The 24,587-nt window shown below is 42.7% G+C and overlaps 1 protein-coding gene across 1 annotated transcript; it reads left to right on the top strand.

Moving 5' to 3' along the window:
- Positions 1 to 3,692: 3,692 nt before the first annotated feature.
- HEPHL1 (hephaestin like 1) lies at positions 3,693 to 24,587 on the top strand. Its single transcript, XM_030950947.1, has 17 exons — positions 3,693 to 3,831; positions 4,710 to 4,964; positions 5,991 to 6,159; positions 6,837 to 6,973; positions 7,132 to 7,263; positions 9,787 to 9,998; positions 10,408 to 10,558; positions 11,640 to 11,852; positions 14,369 to 14,582; positions 16,140 to 16,279; positions 17,284 to 17,424; positions 20,484 to 20,590; positions 21,079 to 21,301; positions 22,044 to 22,183; positions 22,766 to 22,925; positions 24,217 to 24,306; positions 24,385 to 24,587. Exons 1-17 carry the CDS (start codon positions 3,708 to 3,710, stop codon positions 24,585 to 24,587), a joined length of 2,811 nt encoding a protein of 936 aa, XP_030806807.1. The 5' UTR covers positions 3,693 to 3,707.

Raw genomic sequence — 24,587 nt, 5'->3', positions numbered from 1 at the left:
GCAAGTGTCTGCATAAAAAATAAGTTTCTGATGGTATGTGGCTCGTTTGATCTGAGAGAGAACTTGACTGGAACCACTGGTTGGAGTGTGGAGCTGGATGATATTAGACTGCAAATGCAATTTAGGCTTCGAAGGGAGCAGGTATTTAAAAGTTATAATATGTTAACCACTGACCATATGGTGGGTTTTCCATCACTTGAAGTTGCTATAAACACAGACTCTGGAATGTGGAAGTTATACATTTCATGCAAAACACATTTAATGCTACTCTTCCAGGGAGCTGAACTGGTTGATTAGAATCTCTCTTATTGGCTTTTGAAAAATCTTAATTTGGCTTTATTTTCCTTCTGAAAAGGCTTTCAGAGGTGAGGTTTCAAACCTTCAAAAGAGGGAGAAGCTGTTGAAATTGAGCAGCTTGAGGCTTGAGTGGCTGGTCCTCAATGAAGGCTTGGAGCAACTGTGCTAATGACCGGACCTGAAAGCAGGATGGTTGTTACTGTACACAAAGGGGCTTGGGGCCCTGCTGTACTCCTGAGCTTTTATTCAATTCCACCAGCCATGAGGTGTGTCCCAGGGAACTATTTGTCTGCACTGCAAGCACCAGTTATTTGATCAGTTCTTAAGATAGGTTTACTGTCTCTCAAATTTTCCCTTCCCGACACCAGGTTTGCAAGCGTGTATGCAGCAAGAGGAGCCAACCGGATAGGACGTGTGTACAAAAAGGCCATTTTTAGGCAATTCACCGATGACACTTACTCCCAGGAGATCCCCAAAGCAGCATGGCTGGGGTTCCTTGGCCCAGTCCTGAAGGCAGAAGAAGAGGATGTCTTTATCATCCATCTGAAAAACTTTGCTTCCCGCCCATACTCTGTGCATCCACATGGGGTCTTCTATGACAAGGACTCTGAAGGTAAAATCTGGCTTGCCTTTTCCTCTCTTTTTCCCTGGAGTAACTCATATCATGGCTACAAGTGTGTCCCAGTATTTATTGTTATTGACATTGACATCAGAGGACTTTAGATCAACTTCTCATAAGCTCATCAGTAATTGCAGCTGATGACTACAACCAGGAACAGCTGCATCTCAAAACTTTTTGCCACAAACTTTCGACACCTGGGATAAACTCAGTACTGAAACAGGTTGGATGGGTCTTTTTGCCTGAATTATTTTCTGAATCATAACTCACCAAAACATCTTCCCTCCTTCCTTCTGCCTCTAGTGTATTTGAATAGATGGAGTTCCTGCAACTAAATGTTTTCCTCTCTTTTAGCCTATAACAGACATGATCTAATTTTCAGAATCCCAGACCTATGCACATGTATTTTTGTTAGAGGATTGCGCGGATGTGCCTACGGTCAGTATTGTCATCTGTTTCCTGTGAAAAAATACACACTATTAGATGACAAAATTTTAGATGACTGATAAGAGTGAAGAGACTAGGAAGAAATGGAGCCTGTTTATGCATTTTTAAAGGCTTATCTACCAATAAAAATGGATTTTAACTCCCAATATATTTGTGGTGAGATTGACAGAAATTCTGAGTTTTTTCAAAATTTCTCAATGATTCTGTATTTGTGAATGCTGCTATTATTTTATAAATACAAGTTAAAATAGAATAAATTACACAGTTATTTAACAAAAGCAACTAGGGGATGGCTAAAGTATTTCTTTTTCCTTTCTATGTATTAGGAGCACTTTACCCTGATGGAACTGGCGGTAAAAGCAAAGAGGATGACTTTGTTGTGCCCGGTGGAAATTACACATACACATGGCCAGTAAGGAAAGATTATTCCCCAACTTTGGCAGACTCAAACTGCTTGACTTGGATTTACCATTCTCACATTGACACACCAAGAGATATTGCATCTGGTTTAATTGGGCCTCTGCTGGTGTGTAAAAAAGGTACTGAGCTAGAAACACTGATAGAGCAAGCCACTCTGCCAAGCTTGGCATCTTAACAGTCATTTTTGCTTACAGGTTTAAACATGATGGTCTAGAGTCTATCCCTACATAGCCCATAAAAAGGGGCAAGGAATAGATGGGCCATTCCAGGAGCATCCCAGGGTAGGTATTGTAGCTCTGGGACACCCCCTTCCTGCTCCCCTTTGGCTTCAGATAGATTTGCCTCGGCTGGTGGAGGGACTGCAACATGCTCTGTGACCATCCCATCGTGGCCGAGACCAGAAATAAGTATTCCCATGCTGGGGAAGTTCCAGGATTTACTGCTCAGGAAATCAAATTAGAGCTGGGTGGTGAAATTGGCATTAGCATTTACATATTTGAAAGTACAATATTTGTAACTTTTTCCACATAGAGAATATGTATTTATTTTTGTTTACAAGTTATATCTCACAACCTTATGGGGATGTGCATGGAACAGCCTGTCCTGTGTATTTTATAGCCTGCTAACGTTGTGCTGGAGCCATCATGAACCAGCCCTCCTCTCTTCATCAGCCGAGTCATTGCCACTTCTTCCCCTGGGCACATGTAATTCTGCCACCTCTTTTCAGCTACTCCCAGAGTACAAAATCAGCCCTGATTTCATATGCGGTACTTCTAAGTGAAGTAGGTTCTGTATATGAAGAAGAGAAAGACTTTAATGTGGAAAAGACAAGCCTGGTTTCCAGCTTAATTCACGTGATTAAAATGTCTCAGATTTACATTCTTCTTGAGAGCCTTTGAAATCCACAGAACTGAATAGGTGACACTGAGCTGATAACTACAAGATAACACATGAAGCTAGGAGACAGCATGTTCCAAACAATCCTAGCCTGAAAGGCCAGATTATCTGGCCTTTGAATTTATGAAGGAGGATATCTACATGATGTAGTCCTCCAGCTGGTAGTGGTAGACACAGGACTGAGAGCAAGACTCTGAGCTTTCTCCCAGAGAAGGCAGAGGAAAGGGATCATAGATAGACTGATTGGAATGAAGTCTACGCCTGCCAGTGGATAATAACAGACTACTCAGTATCACCAGTCCTATGGTCTCAGGTTGCCCCCCAAATAAATATGGGGATAAAGATAATGAACTTAGCTGGAATAAATTCTGTTCATACTGTCTTCAGCCTTTTTAAATTTAAGTACCTAGTCCTAGATAACTCTTGTTGATTCCTTGTCAGTCTCGGGAGAGTGAGCCACATTTAGAGGGCCACTCTGGGGGTATGGCTGAGAATTCACTTCAGTGCAACAGAAATTCACTTCAGTGCAGGCTACCACTCATCACTCCTTGTCAAAAAACCCATGAGTCATTGGTTTCTGGATAGATCCAGCTCATGACCTGGCTCACTGTGCAGGAACACAGATGCTAAATAACACTGACGAAGGGACAGGGCTGGGTGCAGTGGGCCAAAGAGTGGGGAAATGGGACAACAGATATTGGCAGGTACTTGTGCTCATGTCAGACCAAAGAGATACTGAAATATCACCTTGACTTAGCTTAGCTTTGCCTTCTGGAGGCACTCATCTGTTCAAAGTCTGTTGGAGGGGGGTCAAAATGCCTTAGAAGACCAAAATTAGGTGAAATTCATCCTATCCTGCAGACTGTGGGCAAAGAATGGTATTTCCTTGAGTGCACCAAGGTTATTGTCATTTTTAAATTCAATCCTGTCCCAGGCTTTTTTTATCACTTTCCTTTTCGTTTGCAATTTAGGAACTGCAGATGAGACCACAATAGAAGGGACTGGTGCTGCTAATGCTTTTGCCCTGATGTTTAGCATTGTAGATGAAAACTTCAGCTGGTACCTCGATGAGAATATAAACACCTTCTGCTTAGAACCAGACACAGTTAACAAAGAGGATGAAGGTTTCCAGACCAGCAACCGAATGCATGGTGAGAAGGACTTTTGAATAAATGGTGACCTACAGCAGTGACCAGGCTCTTTTCAATTCAGTAGGACCCTGTGATGTCTGTCCTTTACCTGTGTCAGCAAGGAATGGGTCAGAATGTTGAAGGACTGTATTGATAACAACCTCTCCCTAAAAACAGAATGACACTTGCAGAAAGGAGATTTGGCTTTCATGCCCAGCTCTGACATTTGTTTAACATTTTATCTTAGGCAACAGATTTTTGTCCAGCTGTGAAAAGAGCAAAGAAAGTTGCAGGGCAATTTGAGGTGTATGTATTGAAAGAATTCTCAAAAGGCTTGTGGATGGTGGGCTGGCTGGTATAACCACTCCTGCCCTTCAGAGATATACTGGCCAATGGTACTTTGTGTTATTTGGACATTTGGGATAAGAAGTTGATTCCAGATATTTCTGTATATTTTGTTTGTTCCAGGGAGCCTAGGAAATAAAATATTTTGCAAAATATGAGTCTCATTCTCCTAGAGTCCTGATATATTATCAGATGTAGAAGCTAAGGAAGACAGAGCTGACTTCACTGATTTGGCTGATAAAATTTTCAAATCTAAATTGCTTGTGCCTGGCATATAATGGTATATTTATGACGTAGGACAAAAGGAAATAGATTTAAGCCATGCTAAATAGCTGCAGAACAAGTTAATTTCATTATCAGGCCTTTTTGGTGATGACTTGGCCTTTGCAACATCTTGATATTACCTAGGATGTTTTTCACAGACACAGACAGAGAATTTGGGACATTTGATCATACAGAGCAGTAAGACACATGTTCAAAATGCTACTCCTTAGAAATGGGACCAGAGTTGCTTTTCTTTCACCTCTCATAAAGTCTCGTGCTTTTATTTTTAGCAATTAACGGTTATATATATGGCAATCTCCCCGGCTTGGAGATGTGTGCTGACACTTCTATGTCCTGGCACTTGTTTGGCATGGGGGCCGAGATAGACATCCATGCTGCTTACTTCTATGGGCACACGTTCACCAGCAGAGACCAGAGGGCAGACGTGGTCGGTCTCTTCCCAGCGACATTCATCACAGCGGAGATGACCCCTGGCAGCCCCGGGAGGTGGCTGATAACCTGCCAGGTCAATGAACATCTACGAGGTATGCTGCCATAGACCTCCCTCATCAGCCTCTGCTTTGTTTGGAAGAGAAAACTGGGAGATGTTTCCAAGGGGAGCAGGATTTGGAGCTTTTTTTGTGTAACTTTGGAGCAATCTGCAACTGTTTCACCAGATAAACATCATGATCATGAGTTTAGTCACCAGAAATGATATGTGTTGGGCCAAATCTTCAGCTAGTATGAATGACTTGGCCATGTAACTCATGTGAGGAAGACTTGCTAGACTAAGTACTATCCCCACAATTCCTAGGTAAACCAAAGATTTTGATGAGCAATGAGAGGAGTTTTCAACACCAATTTTTCAATACAGTTTTTTTGTTGTAGATAAGTACTTTCATGTTAAAAAAAAATCATGCCAGCTGAACACTTAATAGCTTTTTGCTTTATGGAAATCAGGCAAAACTTGGCAGTGTTTTCAGAAAGCATTATGTGAAGGGATTTGATGGTGATGTTGTGATATTTGTGCGGCACAAGACCCCAAAAGTGTATATCATAAACTAGGTGTCATGGCAGCAGGTAATGTGTAATTATCACAGCAGAGACGAGTTGGGAGAATTTTTACACATTAATTCCAGTGGGCTTTGCATCAGGCAAAACAGACTCAATTCTGGCAAGCAACAAATAGCTTCAGCAGAAATAACCAGTCTGTATTTCAGTGGAAGTCAGGGGGAGATGATGCTATTTGGCAGATATCTGGAGGCACTCTGACCTCCAAAATCATTCTATCATCATTATGGATATTAAGAAATTGAGTAAATAAGTCCACTAAAGAGTGTCATTGATGTCTATGGGTTTCACCTATTGCATAAAGTGTACCACCTTGCAAAGGAAGGGCCTTGGTATCTGGCCCGTTGTAAGCCGAGAATGTATTTTGAAATAGAAATTTACTGTAGTAATTGCTTCCAATCCATGTATCTCCCAGAGAGTTTTGAATTTACGTTTGTATCCATGAGATTGCTGACTCTGCAGGTGGTCAGGGACTGTCTCCAGACTCTTTCTTCTCCCAGGTGGCATGGAGGCGCTATATGATGTCCAGATCTGCCAGAAAAACCTGTCTCACTCTTCACCAATCAGTCATAAGAGAAGATATTACATTGCTGCTGAAGAAGTGCTCTGGAATTACGGGCCTGACGGTTATGATAAATTCACTGGGCAGGGTTTGAACGCCACTGGCAGGTAAGATTTCTTGTCAACTCCCATTGTGCTTTAATTTCAGGAGTCTGTGTGCCACTGCCCCAGTGATTCACATGGGCTAGGTCCTGCACTGTCATTAGTTTTAATTGAAAGGGGCAGGGAGGAATGGATTTAAACAGCCTAGTCAGGAAGCTGGATGCATAACTGTGATGTTTCAAGGTGCCTTCTGGAAGAACTTATCTTACCCCATTAAATCCATGGGGAAAGTGAGGCATGCCAAGTTCAACACTGTTAATGACCCTTCATCAAGACTCTTCAGGCAGCTTTCACACTTACAATCAGTGCAGTTCAGAGGTGCCACAGCGGCAGAATTTCCCCTCCTGATTTTACTGATGGAGACAAATTTCATTATAGCGTCTCCCAGAAAAGCCAGCAATGATTAGACACACATTGTGCACAGTTCTTGCCTAAGGTAAGTTGATATACTTGTCTTCCTAAGTAAATCAGGGTTAAACATAAAAGTCTAATGTACTATGAGTGCTCATTTGTTGGCTAATTCAAACCAGTAATACCTTTCTTTGTGTGCTAGAAAAGTGTATGCAAATTAGTAACTTGGGGGGGGTAATTTCTCCTATGTCTGGAGTAATTATTTTATCTGAAATGAAGGTTTCTGCTTGAACTTTCAATTATTTAACCAGTCTGATTTGCTAATTCCACAGTGAATCGGCAACATATTTCACACAAGGGACTGACAGAATAGGAGGGCAGTACTGGAAAGTTCACTATGTGGGATATACTGACGCAACGTTCAGTGAGAAGACTTGGTCAGAGGACATGAAGCACCTGGGAATACTTGGTACAGTGAATATTTTCCCTTCCTGTCATTATATCAGGTTTGAATGTAGAACCATCTGGACTGAGAGGGAAATTAAGTGCAAGCAGCTCTCTCTTCTTTTGGTGGAAATATGCTGGAGAACAGTCCTTCTAACGCCTTCCCTCACTCTGTTTTTTAAGGCCCTGTTATAAAAGCTGAGGTGGGAGATACAGTGCTGGTTACTTTTGCCAACAAAGCCAGAAGAAGCTACAGCATTATGGCCCATGGTGTAAGCTTCAGCAAGCTGTCAGAAGGTGCTCCCTACTTAGATGGTAAGTTTTGGCTGCACACTGGATCATCACCTCTAGAATACTTGAGCCCAAAAATCTGCTGCTGAGCTCTGCAGGTTTTCCCTTTTGTGCATGATAAGTCAGAGAAAGGATTATTTGATTAGTTTGCATCTACCCTTCATGTCACAATCAATGGAACTCCATAGTCTGCAAATGTGATGGTTCTTCTCCTTGGATATGTGCCAGACAAGATATCTAAAACTAGCTGAGGCCTGTGTTGAACAAAAGTCACAAGCACAATCCAATTTCTATTAGTTATAATCTAATATTTCCATTGAATCTCCCTTTCAAGGAGTAGATCTCCTCTGGACATGCTCCAGAATTATGACTCTCAGGATCTGGCATGATGGCCCTGCTGAGTGTTTGGCTATAGCTATCCACATGTTCTCAGCTGCATCACTCCCAATTCTCTAATCCAGGCTGGCCATTGCCCTTGCTTTACTGTCAGGATAGTCAGTTTCAAAGGCAGATTTTATCTGCTTTCCCTGAAATATCACAAGGCAATGATAATCCTTATTAATTCTCATAAATACATAAATGCTGAAATTGAGTGTTGATGAAATTCTTCCTCTCATTTTGTGCAAGAATGCAGTCTTATCATATAAGTTTAACTATTGAATGTTAAATATCATGTTAATTGGTAGGCCTCTGTTACAGTCAGTGACAAGAAGACCCTCTGGAGATGTAATTCTGTCTCCACCAATAACAGAAGTCTAGAGTTTGAGTTAGGGACTAAGCTTGAGCTGGCCCAGTTAAGGTGAGATGAATCCCATTTATAGCATCTACAGAGATAATGCTGTGGTCTCTGAAAAAGTGCATTTTCAGCCCTGAAAAGGAACGTACTTTTCTTGTTGCCTACATTGCTTTGTTTCCACTACAACTCATCAAAAGAAACTCATGGGACATAATCCCTCTTTTGAAAATTTGCTGAGAGAGAATTAGGTCAACATGTAAAACTCATCATACAATAAGATCAATGCAAAAGGCTGTATTAAATTGTTGTCTCTTGTTCCTGACCTTGTAACTCAACAAATTTGCCAGGAGGCAAAACATAAAAAAGCAACTGGCTTGAGTTCAGCCTTGAAGTTATCTGTACAGATCCTAATGCCACTCATGTAAGAGATAGTTCTCCAATGGAAGTGCAGCTTCCTGCTTGCAAAGCTGTTGTGATTTCCTTTATCAGTCCCTGGTAGCAGTGCCATTCAGCACCGCACACTTCCGTGTGTAGCAAAATCAACCCAAAACCGACAATTCAGCAGCCAGGTGAGCTGGCACACCTCTGGGTCTTTAGAGAGAAACCTGACTCCAGATTCATCAATAATCTGTCTACTCCTTCTCTCCTTTTAACTCTTGTGCCATGGATTTCCATTACATCTATCTACAGCGTACACATGCAGAAATCCTGTAGGTATACATGCAGAGCCTGTAAGATTATGCTGAGGGTAAATAAATTTTCAGAGGTTGTGCATTGTCTAAGTGCAGCTTACTCATGTGAAAACACTGTAAATACAAATACTTACATCTAGAGATATCCGCAGGTATATGGGTTTTTTTTCAGCGCTCTCAGGAAATACCCTTGCATGTTGCATTTGGCACTTGTCAGTCTCAGAGGGCTTTTGACTGCAAGTCAATGTTTGCCTCATTGAGGACTGTTGCAGGATGAATCCAGTAGTATTGGAAACTGTAAAATCTATAGTCTGTTTTCTATTGCAGTTTGCAGCAAATAGCTGTGCTCAGATGGAATACTGCTATTTTCACTTGTGTCTAAGATTCTAAGATTTTCTTGGAGTACTAGACACTGAGTGTGCTGAGAAAATATAGATAATGGGTGCTTAAGTGTCAAAGACAATCTAAACTCACCCTTTGCATAGCAGCAGACAATGGCCCAAATCCTTTAAAAGTAGCCTCCAACAAAGAACAATATCATCCACTCTGGAGATGCTGACAAAGGCTCCTGTGCATTGCTATAAATTCAAAAAGAAGCAATTACAGGATCAGATTTGTTTTGAATTTCTAAAGAGTCACAGCTCCAGCTCCACTCACTGATGTAATGGATTTGTTGGTACTTAATGAAAAGCAGAGTCTGAGTTTGTGCCACGGATGAATTCCGTGCCACGGATGAATTCCGTGCCATGGATGAATTCCATGATGGGGCAGGTAAGTTACAAACATTAGAGGAATCCATTTAAGCACCAGGATGAACTCTGCATGTCTTGTCTGATTGAATATAATCCAGATAATCCAGTGTAGCATCGGAAGGTGTCTGAGTGGAGCAGCTGAACGTGTTCTGCAGGGAATTGGCTTGGTTGTCCCCATGGCATGGGCCTTGGGTGAGATGTTCCCATGGCACAGCTGCCCAAACTATGGGATGGTGCTCCAGCTGTGGTGGCAAGGGGGAGCTTCTCCTCAGAAATATGTAGCTATGCCCAACTTCCATCTAACTCTTGTAGTCAGGGAGACAAAGCCTTCCTGTAATCTTAGTGCATCTCAACTTTGTCTCTCCAGGCTACCTGAAGCCAGGAGCCCACGTCAAGCCAGGTGAAACCTTCACGTACAAATGGAGGGTGCCTGAAAATGGAGGTCCAACAGAGAGTGACCCCCCGTGCCTGACCTACCTGTACTACTCAGCCACCGATGCTGTCAAGGACACCAACTCTGGCCTCGTGGGACCTTTGCTGGTCTGCCGGAAGAACACCCTGAATCACGACGGGACACAGGTGCCCAGCGGGAATGTCTGCTTGTCCCTAAGAGCAGGGTGGTGCGCTGGGGGCTCCCATACAGGCAGTTTGCCCAGTTCCCAGCTCCGCTTACAGAGGTTAAATAAATGTTACTCCTCAGGGTAAAAGCTGATCTAAGGGGATGGTTAAGAAGACAAAGTCACCATTCCTTAATATCCTGGCTCTTCCCTAGCTTTTCTGTCTTTTGCATGCAAATAATAACTCTTTTCACACCCCGTAAAAGGACACTCTATTCATCCTTCTGGCTGATGAAAAGATGCCAATTCCTGTCTCTATGCAGACTTAGTATGAAAGTGGCTTCAGGGAAAAGAAAGCTTTGTTTTAAAAACCTATTCATTTTTATTGAATAGAATGTTTTTTTATGTCTTGTCTTCCACCTTGTCTACAGAAAGGGATAGACAGAGAATTTTACCTCCTCTTTTCAATCTTTGATGAGAATGACAGCTGGTATCTGAACAAGAATATTGAAGCATTTACTGGAGACCCAACAAAAGTGGATGAAAATGATGCTGATTTCATGGAATCCAACAAAATGCATGGTACAAAATATCTAATACCTGTTAATGATATCTTTTATTTAATTATATTAGGAAGATGAGTTGGCAGGTTTTATCATCATTCATAGCTTTCTGGATTGCACTGGAGAGTGAGCTGGAAAGCTGTCAGTCAGCTTATGGCCAGCTCCTGATGCCCTTGGAGTGCACATTGAAACTCCAGTCACAATGGCAATGAATGCATCCATCTACAAATACATCTGGAAAAAGGGAACAGGGCAGTGATTTTAGATGCAATACTTAGTTCTGTAAAAAGGCACAATGCCAGAGACAGGTGCAGAAGAAGCCAATGTTCACTAGTGTTTTAAATTTCACCACTGGCCTTGGCACTGACTCATGCAGTAAAATCTACCTGCCCTGCTGGGCAGTGGCCACCTCTGGAAGAGGAGACACAAAGACTAGGGGAATGGCCAAAAATATTTTACAGCATCATTTCTGGATGCAAGTATCTGACTTCAGCATGGATCTCCTCCAAGGTATCCCTGGGATGACAGACTTGAGCAAATCACATAACCTACCTTTAGATATATATTGTTAGAGAACTCTGGGGCTTTCTGGACATGTCTATTTTATTCTTCTTCTATGAGATGGATCTCATACTGGAGTTTTGTTCTTTTATAGCATCTTTCACATATTGATCACAGAGAACAATTTGAGGATTAGGGAGTTTTGCCTTATAACACCCTTGTAACTCAGACTCTTTATGGCCCTCTCCATAGCCTTAATGACATGGTTATACATTGTCCAGGCTGAAAGGAGGTACCAAATTTGTACTTGGCTGGTGTCTGGGAGGCACACTCAAAAGCTCAGAGGAGGAGTGCTACATCACAATAGCAGAGAGCTATTACAAGACTTTACAGGCTAAAACCAAAGAGGTAGAAGTTCTGAGTTTATAGGAATAGCACTTAGATGTTAATTTGGTGTCCTCCAATCCTATTTTTGCTTCACAAAATGCCCCTTTAGTGACTTGCTGAGTCGTGAGTCTTTGGTCAGGAGGGTGGTAGGAGGCTCTGTGATGCATTTCTGTGGACCTGCTGCTAACCATAATTTTTTCCTTCTCCTCCAGCTGTCAATGGCTACTTGTATGGCAATCTGCCAGGCCTGACCATGTGCAAGAATGACAAGGTCTCCTGGCACCTCATTGGGCTGGGCAGTCACTACGACATGCACGGGGTTCATTTCCAAGGAAACACCATTGACTTGAGAGGGACTACAAGGGATGGGCTGGCCTTGTTTCCTCATTTATCAGGGACAGCACTAATGCAGCCAGACCGTGTGGGTATGTTCACAAACTGATTTTGGTTGTGTGGTGCTTGCAGATATCAGTGAGCCAAAATAACAGAGAGTGAGATGCTCTGCTCTGCACAAAGAGCCCGAAAACATGGAGAGAGACTCTGGGGACCTGGCATAGATGAGAATTCAGGCTGGATTACTTTTCTGGGAGGGGGAATAAATCAAATATGTGTCTGGACCTAAAAACAGAGCCTTTAATGACCTGGGTGTGGGAAGAGCAGCAGGCAGAGAGATAGCTAACAGGATGCTCATAGAATTTTATGATTCTCCAAGCAGACTTTTCTAAAAAAGCAAATTCATTGCCATGTGGATAGTCAGCATCATTTAAGGTATTTTAGGACTTCAACAAAAGCTTTTCAGTAATAGTCAGTCTTAAAGAGTTTCTTCAGAAGCTTATACATTAAAGGTACTTTTAAATCTCATAGGTAATCCAGTGATTCATACTTCAAACCAGGAGAGTGTGAGTTGTTTGCTGGAGACACCAAATAACATTCATCATATAAAGTACAACATTACCTTGCTTTGCATTGATGCAACTCTGTTTAAATAAATAGAGTCATCAGGGTTGTACAAAGCTATGCCAAGGGCCATCCCTGGCCAGGGCACCTGATAGAAATGTACACTGGAGTTGTGTATGTTCCAGGTTAACCTCTGTTGCAGATGCTGTAAGACAACTGAAATTTTTCTAACACAAATCCCAAACATTTCCACCATCTGTTATGAAACTGCATTGTAGATCTCACCCAAAACAATTATTCTAAGAGATTATTAATTTTTGGCTAACCTTCTACCAGCAATAACAGAAATTAAACGAATTACCAGATCTTTACAATCATCAATGCATGTGATTTTATTTTAATTACATGTTATTTTATCTCTTTCATCACTTTTGCCTCTGAGGTGCAAGAAATGGACTGAGATGTAGTCTGGACAGAGCTATGTCTGTAATTTTGGTTCTATCACCAACTCACATACAAACCAGCTGTGAAAGTGCTTCACACAGTGCTAGCAGGTGGAGCTGTACAAGACAACATCACAGTCCGCTTCTGCTTGAGTAAATGGGCAGGAGAGAATGAGAGCATAAATACTAAGATCTGCCCATGAACATGCCAAAATATGCTCCCACAATCACTACCATCTTTAACCACCACAGCTACCAAAAAAAAGGGCCCATGGTGGCTTCGCCTTTCATGGAGGGAGTGCAAAGGGTCAGAATGTTCCAGTTTATCTCAACTGTGCAAATAAATAAATGGTTATAAGCAGGCATACCTGTATCGTGGGTCTGTATCTGTATTGCAGAGCCCTTCTTCAGCCTGATTACACCAGGCAAACTGCAGGGGCTCCATGGAGAGTCCCTTGCACTGAAGGCTGGTAAAGTGGCTCTGTGCTCAGGGACAAGGAACCAGCATCTCTGAAACATACCCCTTGTTTCTCCATGCCTTTACTGAGTTTTGCAATGAGTGCTTCCTCCTCTTCCTGTGCTCCTCATGGGCATGTCTGCAGCATGGGCTTGCTGGCAAGCTTATTCCTGCTGCCAGACATCTGAGTGCTTTTCAGAGTTTCCTTGGCCAAGCTGATCTAACTCAAATGATTAGAAGTAATTTATGGTGATTTTGAGCAAAGATGGAGCAGGCTGGTTTTTCCTATGGAGCAAAACAAGGTCAAATCCTGCTGGGTCCTGCACTTGGTTCACAATTACCCCATGCAATGCCAAAGGCTGCAGACAGAGTGTCTAGGAAACTTCTCAGCAGAAGAGGACCTGGAGATGCTGGACAACAGCATCTGAACATGATCCAGCAGTGCCCAGGTGGCCAAGAAGGCCAGTGGCATTCTGGCCTGGATCAGCAATGGTGCGGCCAGCAGGAGCAGGGCAGGGATTGTCCCCCGTACTCAGCACTGGTGAGGTCACACCTTCAATCCTGTGTCCTGTTCTGGGCCCCTCACTGCAAGAAGGACATTGAGGGGCTGGAGCGTGTCCAGAGAAGAGCAACAGAGCTGGGGAAGGGTCTGGAGCACAAGTCTGGTGAGGAGTGGCTGAGGGAGTGTTTAGCCTGGAGAAAAGGAGGCTCAGAGGAGATGTTCTCACTCTCTGTAACTACCTGGGTGCTAGTCTCCTCTCCCAAGGGGTACCAAGTGGCAGGAAAAGAAGAAATAACCTCAGGTTGCATCAGGGAGTTTTAGTTCATTGGAGCAGGCTGCCCAGGAAGTGGTAGAGTCACAATCCCTGGATGTATTTAAAAGATGGTAGAGATGGCATTTAGGGACATGGTTTAGTGGTAGACGTGGCGGTGCTGGGTTAATGGCTGGCTTGATAATCTTGGAGGTCTTTTCCAGCCTAGAATATTCTATCATTCTATTTAAACATCCTCTTGCTTGACTTTCCAAACAGCATTATACATTAGGATTGTCTGAGGACAGATCAGAGATGTACACAGGACCTAATTTGCCAAGATGCTTGTTAGGTTTTTTAACTGCTTAAATGCCATGTGCTTTTCTTTCCAGGCACATTCAAAGTGGTTTGCAGGACTTTTGATCACTTTGTTGGTGGGATGAAGCATCTCTACGAGGTCAGCAGCTGCCGCAGCCCCAGCGGAGCCCAGCAGCAGCGTGGAGCCATGAGGATCTATTACATTGCTGCAGAGGAGGTGGAGTGGGACTATGCCTCAAATAAGAGCTCAGCACCAAAGGTTTACAACATCAGCAGCTATGAGGAAAGGTACCCAACCCAAAAAACAGTTGTGGGCACAGGACACACTTACAGTGGAGGGGAAATTTTGAAGCACCATTTCATGATGTCAACCATGCTTTATTAGAGGCAACTCTTTGCCAAGCATAATATGAGAAAATGTATTTACAAAGTCACAGCCTCTCAGTCTAGACCAGTTCATAGGCACCAGTTTCAAATGCTTTCATTTCAGAGTGTCTTGTAATGCTGTTGAATTCAAGAAGGCCTCCAAGTTTGTGTTCCAGCCCTGGCTCAACCTTACAATGATGCACCCCAACCCTCTTCTCTCCCTTACTCTCCCCAGCCTTGCCATCTCAGACTTCTGGTTTGCATAGAGGAGAAAGTCAGGCATCTGTTCCAGATGTGAGCTCCTGTAGGCAATGCAGATGCATGATGGGGGTGCTGAGTCTGCTTTCCTGCAGCATGGTAGCCCCTAGATCCCCTGAGAAGATCAGAACATAAGCAACCCTGCAACCGAATCACTGTGTGAGGAATAAAAAACTTTTGGAAAAAATACACATTCCAGATCATATTGCATAGACTGATCTCTGAGGACACTTTGGTGAAAGCAAAAAGGAACTTATGTCAAAAATAAACCTTAGAAAAGCATCTGTCAAAGTGCTCCTGGTACAGAGGAAGAGGAGTGTGTAAAAAATACACCTGAAGAATCACAGGTGATGATGTGAGTTTAAAGAAAACATAAACTCCAGTACTGTCAAAGGTTGCTGTTGCACACACAGCTCACGACACAGTAAGCAGTATCCCTGGGGCAGTTTTTTTGGTTTTATTTAGTGTATCGTGAGCCAGCCTTGCAACTCTCCTGCCAGGGGCGCCCTGGAGATGAGCTGCTCCCAGAGAGGGTGAAGGCTCAGCTGCGCAGCGGCTTATGAGCGTCCTCTGCCGGCGAGTCAGCCCTCTGGGATCCCAGGGGAGCAGCAACGAACTAGGGAAACCTGGAAAGCATCCTCTTCCCTGTGCAGAATGAAAATACATTTCTCCTTTTATCATCATGCTGGGAAAGCATCCAACCTGTGCAGTTCACAGCAGCAAGAGGGAAGGGTAAAGCAGCTCCCTCTTATCTCAGATGATGGATCACATTTGTTTTCAAAGGCCAAGCTTTGTTTATCATCTTCCCGTGGCTAATAGCCAAGATAGCAAAAGCAGCCATCATGATAAGAGCATTCAGGTTTCCAGGGACAGGCAGTATCTTTTATTGGAGTGAACAATGCAGCTGGAGAGGGTAGCTGAAACCACTCTCATCTCACACTTTAGCCCTACTCCAGCTCTGGTGAAAGATTTGTGTTCCCAAAATTCTTGGAGAGTGCATCTTATCCTCAGCTTTACCTCTTTGAAGAGGGTGTGCATTCAGTAAGGATTACCACTCTTGCTATTTGCTATTCAAAACCTCCTGCATCTCTCAGGGCCTTCACATCCATGAGCACATTGGGTCAAGCTGTATATTGTCATTGAATCTGTTGTGAATAGCACAACAGTCACTAACTTTCAGCTATGTACACTTTAGTGCTTTTATTGCATTTTATTTTGCAGCTATGGGCATGTTTTTCTGGGCCAAGCAGAGGACCTGATTGGTTCAAAATACAAGAAGGTGGTTTACAGGGAGTACACAAGTGGCAACTTCACACAGCGCAAAGTGAGGACAGAAGAGGAGGAACACTTGGAAATCCTGGGCAAGTAGCTCTCATGTCTCACAGACCAAGCCTGTGCTCAGGGAGAGGATCGCTTTCCAAAAACTAAGATGTTTTCTAGCTTTTTAAAGATGGGAAATATGGAACAGTGATGTCTATTCCAGGTGTCAGTTATTTTACATGCTATTTATATAATTGCTGAGTGTAAAGATCCTTTCCAAATTAAACAATTAATTGTTGAACATGAATAAGGAGTATCCTAAGGAGTGCTATAATGGCAATTCCAGGATTCACTTTAGCTTCAGAGCTTGTAACGTGGGGAAGACTCTTGTAAACAGATTAAGATAATATTAAGGAGATAGATTTGTGTTTGCAATTGGCAAGACATAATTTTACCCATCGTAAAATAACCATCAGTTCAGGTTTTTTTATGGGGTGAAAAGCAGGCAACAACTGGTCATAAAATAGTCATAGAATTTTAGAATATCATGAGTTGGAAGACCATCAACGTCCAACTCCTGGCCCTGCATGACTCACACCATGTGCCTGAGAGCATTGTCCAAGCACTTCTTGAACTGTCAGTCTTGGTGCTGTGTCCACTTCCCTGGGGAGCCAGTTCCAGTGCCCAACCACCTTCTGCATAGAGAACCTTTTCCTAATACTGAAACTAAGCCTCTCCTGATACAGTTTCATACTCTTCCCTCAGGATAACCTTCTCTAGGAATATGTTTACAATTTCCTTTTCTGAAGGACAATGAAATTTTGAAAGATTCAAAAGCTTTCCTCAGGAGTTTTCCTGAAAAAACAGCTGTTCAAAGACCAGTCTTCAGAGAGAACAATTCCCTTCATTGGCTGAAAAGGGATTATTTGTACATATGGAGCTTTTAATCATCTGAGATAAACCAATTTCTATGGCTTTCCTGGAAGAACAGAAAAGCCCAATGATTTTGATAGAAACCTTGGCTCTACTCCCAGGCCAAGCTATTGAAAGTTGGTTGAATTCAGAAAAGCAGCATTAAACACTGGCATCTCCTGTTTGAATCCAGGGCCATTACTCCATGCTGAGGTCGGTGACTCCGTACTGATTGTATTTAAGAACAAAGCCAGCAGGCCTTACTCAATAAGTGCACATGGTATAGAAGAGGTTGGTTGTGAAGAACAGCCTGAGACAGCAATTACCCTCCCTGGTAAGACTCCCTTTTTTTCTTTTTTTCCCCCTTCTTTTCTTTGAGCTACAAAGGCTGTATATAAAAGCATTTTAGCACATTAATGATAATCTCTCTTTCAAACTTGCCCATATAGCTATATGTTCTCCCAGGCATGATATGCTCAATGCTTATTCAGTTACAGTTCTGAGTTTCTAGACATGTAGGTTCTTGACCAAGTGAGCATGTTTGGGCAGAGAATAAGCCTTCATTCCTATCAGGGGTAGAAACAGGATTGTAATATCACTAGACAACCTCCAAAAGAGAGAGAAGCAGACCCATAATCACGGCAAGAGAAATGTAAGCCAGTGATGCATTTGGCTCCAAACTGACACTCTAACAATGTTTTAAAAACTTTCAAATTCAGAGGTAAGAATTGCAGATGTTAATATTAACTCTGCCTCTCTCAAGCTACAGAGGATTGGCATTTGCATTCAGAGTCATGCATAAATTGCCAAACGTAGCTGTCATATGAATTAATAACCTTGGAAAAATGTACCAAATATGCCTCAGTTTCTACTGAGGAAAACAGTGGATAATAGTTTTTCATATAGAAAAATTCCTGTTTAATTCCTGTTTTATTCTTGTTTAACTTTTTGAACTTCAATTTTTTTGTTGGGTTTATGTTCTAAGCAGGAAGTCAAACCCAGGCATAGTAGTCAATCCAAAATGTGCCCACCTTTGCTTTCCAACACCCATACAAATTTTTTTTGGACTATTTGTGAACTCCAATGTGAAACTAAATGTAAAGAAATTTTGATGCAATAAATCTCTTTGCAAGCTGAAATTTCTTTCCTGTGAGCAGCTGTGTCAGTACAGTACAAACACACAGAAACTCATGTCCAAATGTGAGCCAGCATCCGCCTTGCTGCAGTTTGATCAATGTATACCTGAGGTTAATACATGGGGGAGGGGAAAGAAAAGGAACTGGTTTATATACAATTCCTTTGTTTTGTAATTTGCTCCATGATGATGTTGACACTGTTAGGCTGGCATTTGAGATGTAACAACGGGAACACTACTGTCATGTCTCCTGTGTCCACATGGGAGCAGGCTTGGGATGAGTTAGATGAGAGAAGGTGTCTGAGAGTAAGCCAAAAGCATTCTTCAACAGGATCTAAGGACTGACTTTTCCTTAGGAGTTTGGAAAGAGCAGTTGACATAGAAATGAAATCCCTGAAAAAAAGAAAAATTTCTGGGCACCTCAGTCCCCACCAGCATCATCTGGTGTCATCCTCACTGTCTTTCTTCCTGGGCCAGGCTGGACTGCTCACCCCAAACTTGCCAAAGACTATCTAATTCTACTAAATCCTAAATCAGTCATCAGTCAGATTTACATCCTGACAAACTGTGCTCCTGAGAGCACTGCCAGGTCCTAAAGAACCTGTGGGGGGCATGATAAATAGATGCAGAAAGCATATCCATAGCAACCTATGCTAGACCAGCTCTCATCTGCCACAGCTTTGTTCTCTCCCTGGCCATTCTTCCAATTACCCAGAAGGAAAAAAGGGAGAAAACATCAATTTTCCTCATGTTTATCGCTTTTTTCAGGGGTTATGCCTTATTTGCACTTCAAAGATTGGTCTTCAATGCCTTCTGAAGTGTGTCAGCTTTAAATGGAGTGGAGATTTTTTTCCATCTACAGCCTCCAAACATCCTGAGCTGAGGACGAAAAAGCAAGGAAGGGGTGGAGGACCATGACCAGCCTCCCTTCTCAGATCACACCTTCTAAAAAGAGGCGATGACATGTAGGTTAGATACAGGTGGATGAGAAACATTTCCCTGGCCTCCATGTCTCCATGACATGGACTTAATGTCTCCAAGACATGATGCTTATCCTGTAAGAGTAAATGATATTGCAATACTTACATGAGACTCATCTCATATTGTAAGAGAGTTGAGAGTCACGACTTTTTTGTTTTTGTAGTTACTGCTGTACAATTAAAACCCACTGTTGCATGATGCATGAACAGTGTAGTGGCTCAGTGACATAAAAACTAGACTCAGTCATTTCCCAGCCCTTTAAGCTTGAAAACTCTCCTTGCCTAGATGCTCACAGACATTGGCAGCTGTTGGGCTCTAGCTGTACTAAAACCATGGTTCTGTGATGTCCTGGTTTTAACCTGACTCATAGCATGTCCCACGATGCTCTTGGCTGTTGTCACCCTGAAAGACTTTTGGGACAGAGATTGCTTGGTTCAACATTTCTCCACCACTTAAAAGGGCAAGGTGTTGACCATATCTTGGTCTCCTACCCTTTCCTGAAGTACCAGCAAAAAAGCAAAGCAGGGAAACAGAGCATAGGCATTTCATCTGAACACAGATGTTTGTGTTCGGTGCAGAGAAATGATCCTCACTCAAACAGATCATTTTTTCATCCATTCATTATAGTGTTTTTTAAATCAGAGGTCAGGGAATTTCTGCTCAGGGAGGACGTGGCAGAGATGATGACATTTGGGAAGGGATAGAGGTTCTCTGGTAATTGCTGTGGAGCAAGGTCTTACCTGGAAGATGAAAGAACCCCCCTGCTCCCCCCTGACAGCAGGTTGGTACATATCCAGCTCTCCTATCCAGGCCCCCAGCTGACACACTTCTGCAGCACCCTTTGCAAAATCCCAGTGGCAACTGCCACTTCTTTTTGCCCCCTTCAATTGAGAAGGTCCATGGAACATTTTCTGGGCTTGGCTCCCAACGCTTCATCTGACCTTAAGTATCAGGAGCTAAGATTGAATTACTGCAGTTTTTGCCAAGGGCAAAGATGAAGGGTTCTCTCTGTAAACTTCCTTCTGTGGGATGCCACTTTTGTCAGAATCATTTGCAGATCTTCTTTTCTGGAGCAATCTGCCTTCACTTACACCACTGGAACCTCACTGACTTCCTGGAAGGCAGAATCATATCCCTATCCCATTGCTGCATGCTTCCACAGGTAGTTTTGATGCAGACAGTTTTTTGATGAGGAGGGTAGGAGGTCTGAGTTAGATACCATTCAAAGCCTCTAATACTTAGCTGCTCAAGGTAAAATTGTTCTCTCTCTGTTTCAGGGGAAATAAACACCTACAGGTGGAACGTCCCAGAACGATCCGGTCCTGGCAAAACAGATCCAAATTGTATCACTTGGGTTTATTATTCAACAGCAAATTTTGTTAAGGTAACCAAGAAATGGCCATTAAAGCTTGCATTGCTTTGGCTAACACGTCGTGCCTTGTGTAATGTTTATGAAAGGATCCTGCTTCTTAGCTGGGAGAGGACCACAGGCTAGAGAAAGCATTTACAGAGCTAGATGCTTTGAACTCCTTACTAACAGTTGCACATGCCTGGGTAATTTAAGCTACAGAAATCCCAAGGCATACACCACAGTAATATGATTTCCTCCTTAAAGAATAGTTGAAGGGATTTGGGGTAAAGACAAAACATTACACAAAATCACAGAATCACAGAATAAGTAAGGTTGAAAGGGACCACTGGATGTCATTGCTTTGGTAAAATAACAGAGAGACACACAGAGAAAGAAGTTTTTAATTAGACTGATTTTTTCTCATCTGATCGGAAAAAGCAATTTAATCTTCAGTTAATCTGTATCTATTTCATAACTGGATGAATTGAAAATCTGTAATGCATATATTTATTTTATTTCAGGACACGTACAGTGGTCTGATTGGGCCTCTTGTAGTTTGCAGAAAAGGAACTTTAGATGAAAGAGGTCGGAGGAAAGACATCGATCGTGAATTTACTCTTCTGTTTTTGATGTTCGATGAAAATGAATCCTGGTATTTGAAAGAAAATATTGAAACATACCTTCATAAGAATCCCGATGATTTTAATTCCACTGAGGACTTTGTAGAAGGCAACAAGATGCATGGTATGTAGGACTCGGCAGCAGCAGCCAAGAGGAAAGAGGTTTATTTTTCACAGCCCTTTTAGGGAGACATTGGACTCAGCCTGCAGTTACCCAGCCATGTGACAACTTCATAAAGTGCAATGCTGGAAACAAAAATATTTCACAAGGCCCAGCCAAGATATTTTTCTAACAAGATAGTTTACTCTTATACTTTTGGGAAGAGGCTGGCCTGCCAGGACTCCTGTGTCATTTGTGAGCTGTGCTCCTCCAAGGCTTGTTTTTTAGGAGCATAGGGATGATATTTTAAAACTGTGGCTGTATTTGCAGCCAGTCCAGGAGCCAGGCTGAATAGACTGGATGGGGACACACACAGCCCTGGCAAAGCAAACTTTTTTTTCTACAGCTGGTACCCATTTTAGGCAACAGTTTTATTCCCTCTTTTTCCATGTAGCTTCTCGGCATAAATCCAGTTTGCTCAGGCGTTCCATCTCAACCAGTAAAAAACCAGTTTGATGCTCTTTAAGACAGAAAAATGTTTGTTGATGTATACTTACACAATTTGGAAACTGAAACAAAAGCATGACTGTCTCCCTGCAGTGGCAGTGGTCAGTGGGGACAGCACTTGTCCTGACCACACATGCCTGTCCCCTCTCTGCCTGAGCACTCCTTCTACCCTCAAAGTGCAAAGGGTGCCTGAATTAGAGGTTATAATCACCCATACCATGGCCAATTATTAATCATTCCTATTTTGTCATTCTTCCAGCAATCAATGGGAAGATTTACAACAGTCTCTTGGGTCTAACGATGAATGAAGGTGATAGGACAAACTGGTATTTGATAGGAATGGGCAATGAAGCGGATATCCACACAGTTCACTTCCATGCACAGACCTTCATCTTCAAGGTTGGTAAAATAAATCAAAGTAAAACTTTTATAGTGTTATGGTAAATTTATGAGAAAAACAAACAAAAAAAAATCCATATTTCCAGCCTGGTTTTGTCACTTAGGCACAGAGCCCTGGGCTGATGCTGAGGTGGGTGGGAGTTTTGCATTTGAAGGAAATACAAAATGAATGAGATACTTGCAAAGCTTCTATTACCCTAGTAGAGGACATGCTTAGGTGGGTTAAAATATATGATTACCCATAGGTGTGAGGGAATACAGGGAGGAAATTAGAGTTACACTGGGTTGGAGTATGGTTTTATGCTGTGACAGTTTGCCACTGGCAGGGCTACCTGAAAAATATTTCAAAGAAACACCTTTGCTCAGCCAAAAGCTGAAGTCAACAGAAGGGGTCTGCTGCTGTATAATGGATTAAATGAGAGGTGTCCATAGACCTCAGTTTCTCTGGATGATGCTCACTAGAAATGTACAAGAAACATTTGATCTACCTTAAGGAGCTGGAATTCTGACTGGAATATTTCAGTGCCCATGGGGGAGTATTTGAGGCATGACTCTCACAATTCTGGTTTTTCTTTGCCACAGACAGATAAGGACCACAGAGGAGATGTATATGACCTTTTCCCTGGGACTTTCCAGACAGTTGAACTCGTAGCAGAAAACCCTGGGACGTGGCTTCTGCACTGTCACGTGGCCGATCACATCCATGCTGGCATGGAGACAACCTACACCATCAATAAATCAGGTGCAGTATCAGAAACATCCTAGGACTCAGGTGGTATTGCAGCACAACTGGATGGAAGGCAGGGATGAAAGAAAGAGAACTCACCTGTGCAGTGGTGGGAAGCACCTGCACTGCCATGGCCAGCTAGCAGTGATAAGAGACAGGACAAACACCCTTGGTGACATGGCAATCTTTGGTGCACTTTGCTGCAACTTGAAATCAGTTGGTGATTCACAAGTGCCCTTCTGAGACAGTGGCAGCCTAGGGACCATTTGTCCTTTAAAGGTGGCACAGAAAACATCTGCAAAGCTGTTGTTCAGCCTTTTTGCCTCACTGTGCAGGAGGGCCTACAGTCTGGCATGGTGCTGGTTCCTTCCTGTGAGCCCTGATGACTTGCAGAGCTGTTTGGGCTCCTCCCTGCACAGGCAGACACCAGCTGGGATAAAAGGAGCTCCAGAAAATGACTGTTCATCTTGTCCAAGAAATAGGTGATCTCTTGACTAAGAAAAGTTGGCAAACTTTTTGAGCGGTGCTTGTCTCTGCCAACACACATAAGTGAAGCTGAAAGTGTTTTGTGAGCCTCTCCACATCACATTGCTTCATTAAACATCTGGATCCAGCATCTAGGTCCTCACTGTGCTGGCTACACTCCTCTACAAGAGTTGAAACAGTGCCAGTAGGCACACCTCATACCTATAACCCTGCAGCAGCATGATGACAAATGTAGATGCCAGATGTAGCCAAAATACTCCTTCCTTGGATATCATGAATTTATTTGACTACACATATTCATGTGGGCTGTGAGACTTCAAATGGACAAGCAAATGCAGAACTGAATCATGGAATGGTTTGGGTTGGAAGGGACCTTAAAGATCATCTCGTTCCAACCTCCCTGCCATGGGCAGGGACACCTTCCACTGGACCAGGCTCTTCAAGGGCCAACCCAGCCTGGCCTTGCACACTTCCAGGAATGGGGCATCCACATCTTCTCTGGGCAACCTGTGCCAGTGCCTCACCACCCTCAACAAAAATGTGTTCCTTATATCCCACCTAAATCTACCCTCTTTCAGTTTAAAAGTTACCCCTTGTCCCATCACTACAGTAAGTAGTGGAGTAACGGAGATCCCTACAGAGAAGGGGAATGTTGCCCATGGAGCTGCCCAGAGGAACAGTTGTGATGATCTAATCACAATTTCTGTTCAGATCAACAAGGTAGAAATAATGAAATAAGTCAACTCTAATTTTTCAAAAGAGGAAAAAAGTATTTATTAAGGTTTCCAACTTAACTATGCTTTTTTTTCACCCTGAGAAGGGCGACGAGAGTGGGAAGTTCCTTCAGAAGGAGGACACACAACTGGAACATACAATAAAACTACTGCAACAAATGAAACCACTGCAAAGGGTAAAGATTTTTTTAAATGTCATTTAAAACTCTCAAGATTCATGCGCAGATTTCTCATTAACAACTCTCTTTTAACAGATTATGACAACAAAGTGGGCAATTTTTTCGGCAAAACTTTGAGTCCTGGAGAAGCCAGCCTGATACTCGCAGCTTTTTTTTGCATTGGACTTGTTCTACTCTCAACAGCATTAATCCTTTTCTGCTTCATCACCCACCAAGGAAATAGAATCCATTACACAGCTCTGGATGATAAAAGTGCACTTCTGGCAGATTCTCTGTAA

This window comes from Camarhynchus parvulus, chromosome 1 (genome assembly GCF_901933205.1).
Source record: "Camarhynchus parvulus chromosome 1, STF_HiC, whole genome shotgun sequence".
In the NCBI taxonomy this organism is placed as follows: Eukaryota; Metazoa; Chordata; class Aves; order Passeriformes; family Thraupidae; genus Camarhynchus; species Camarhynchus parvulus.
The sequence above is the reverse complement of the archived record's forward strand: the minus strand, read 5'-3'. Positions and strand labels throughout refer to the sequence as shown.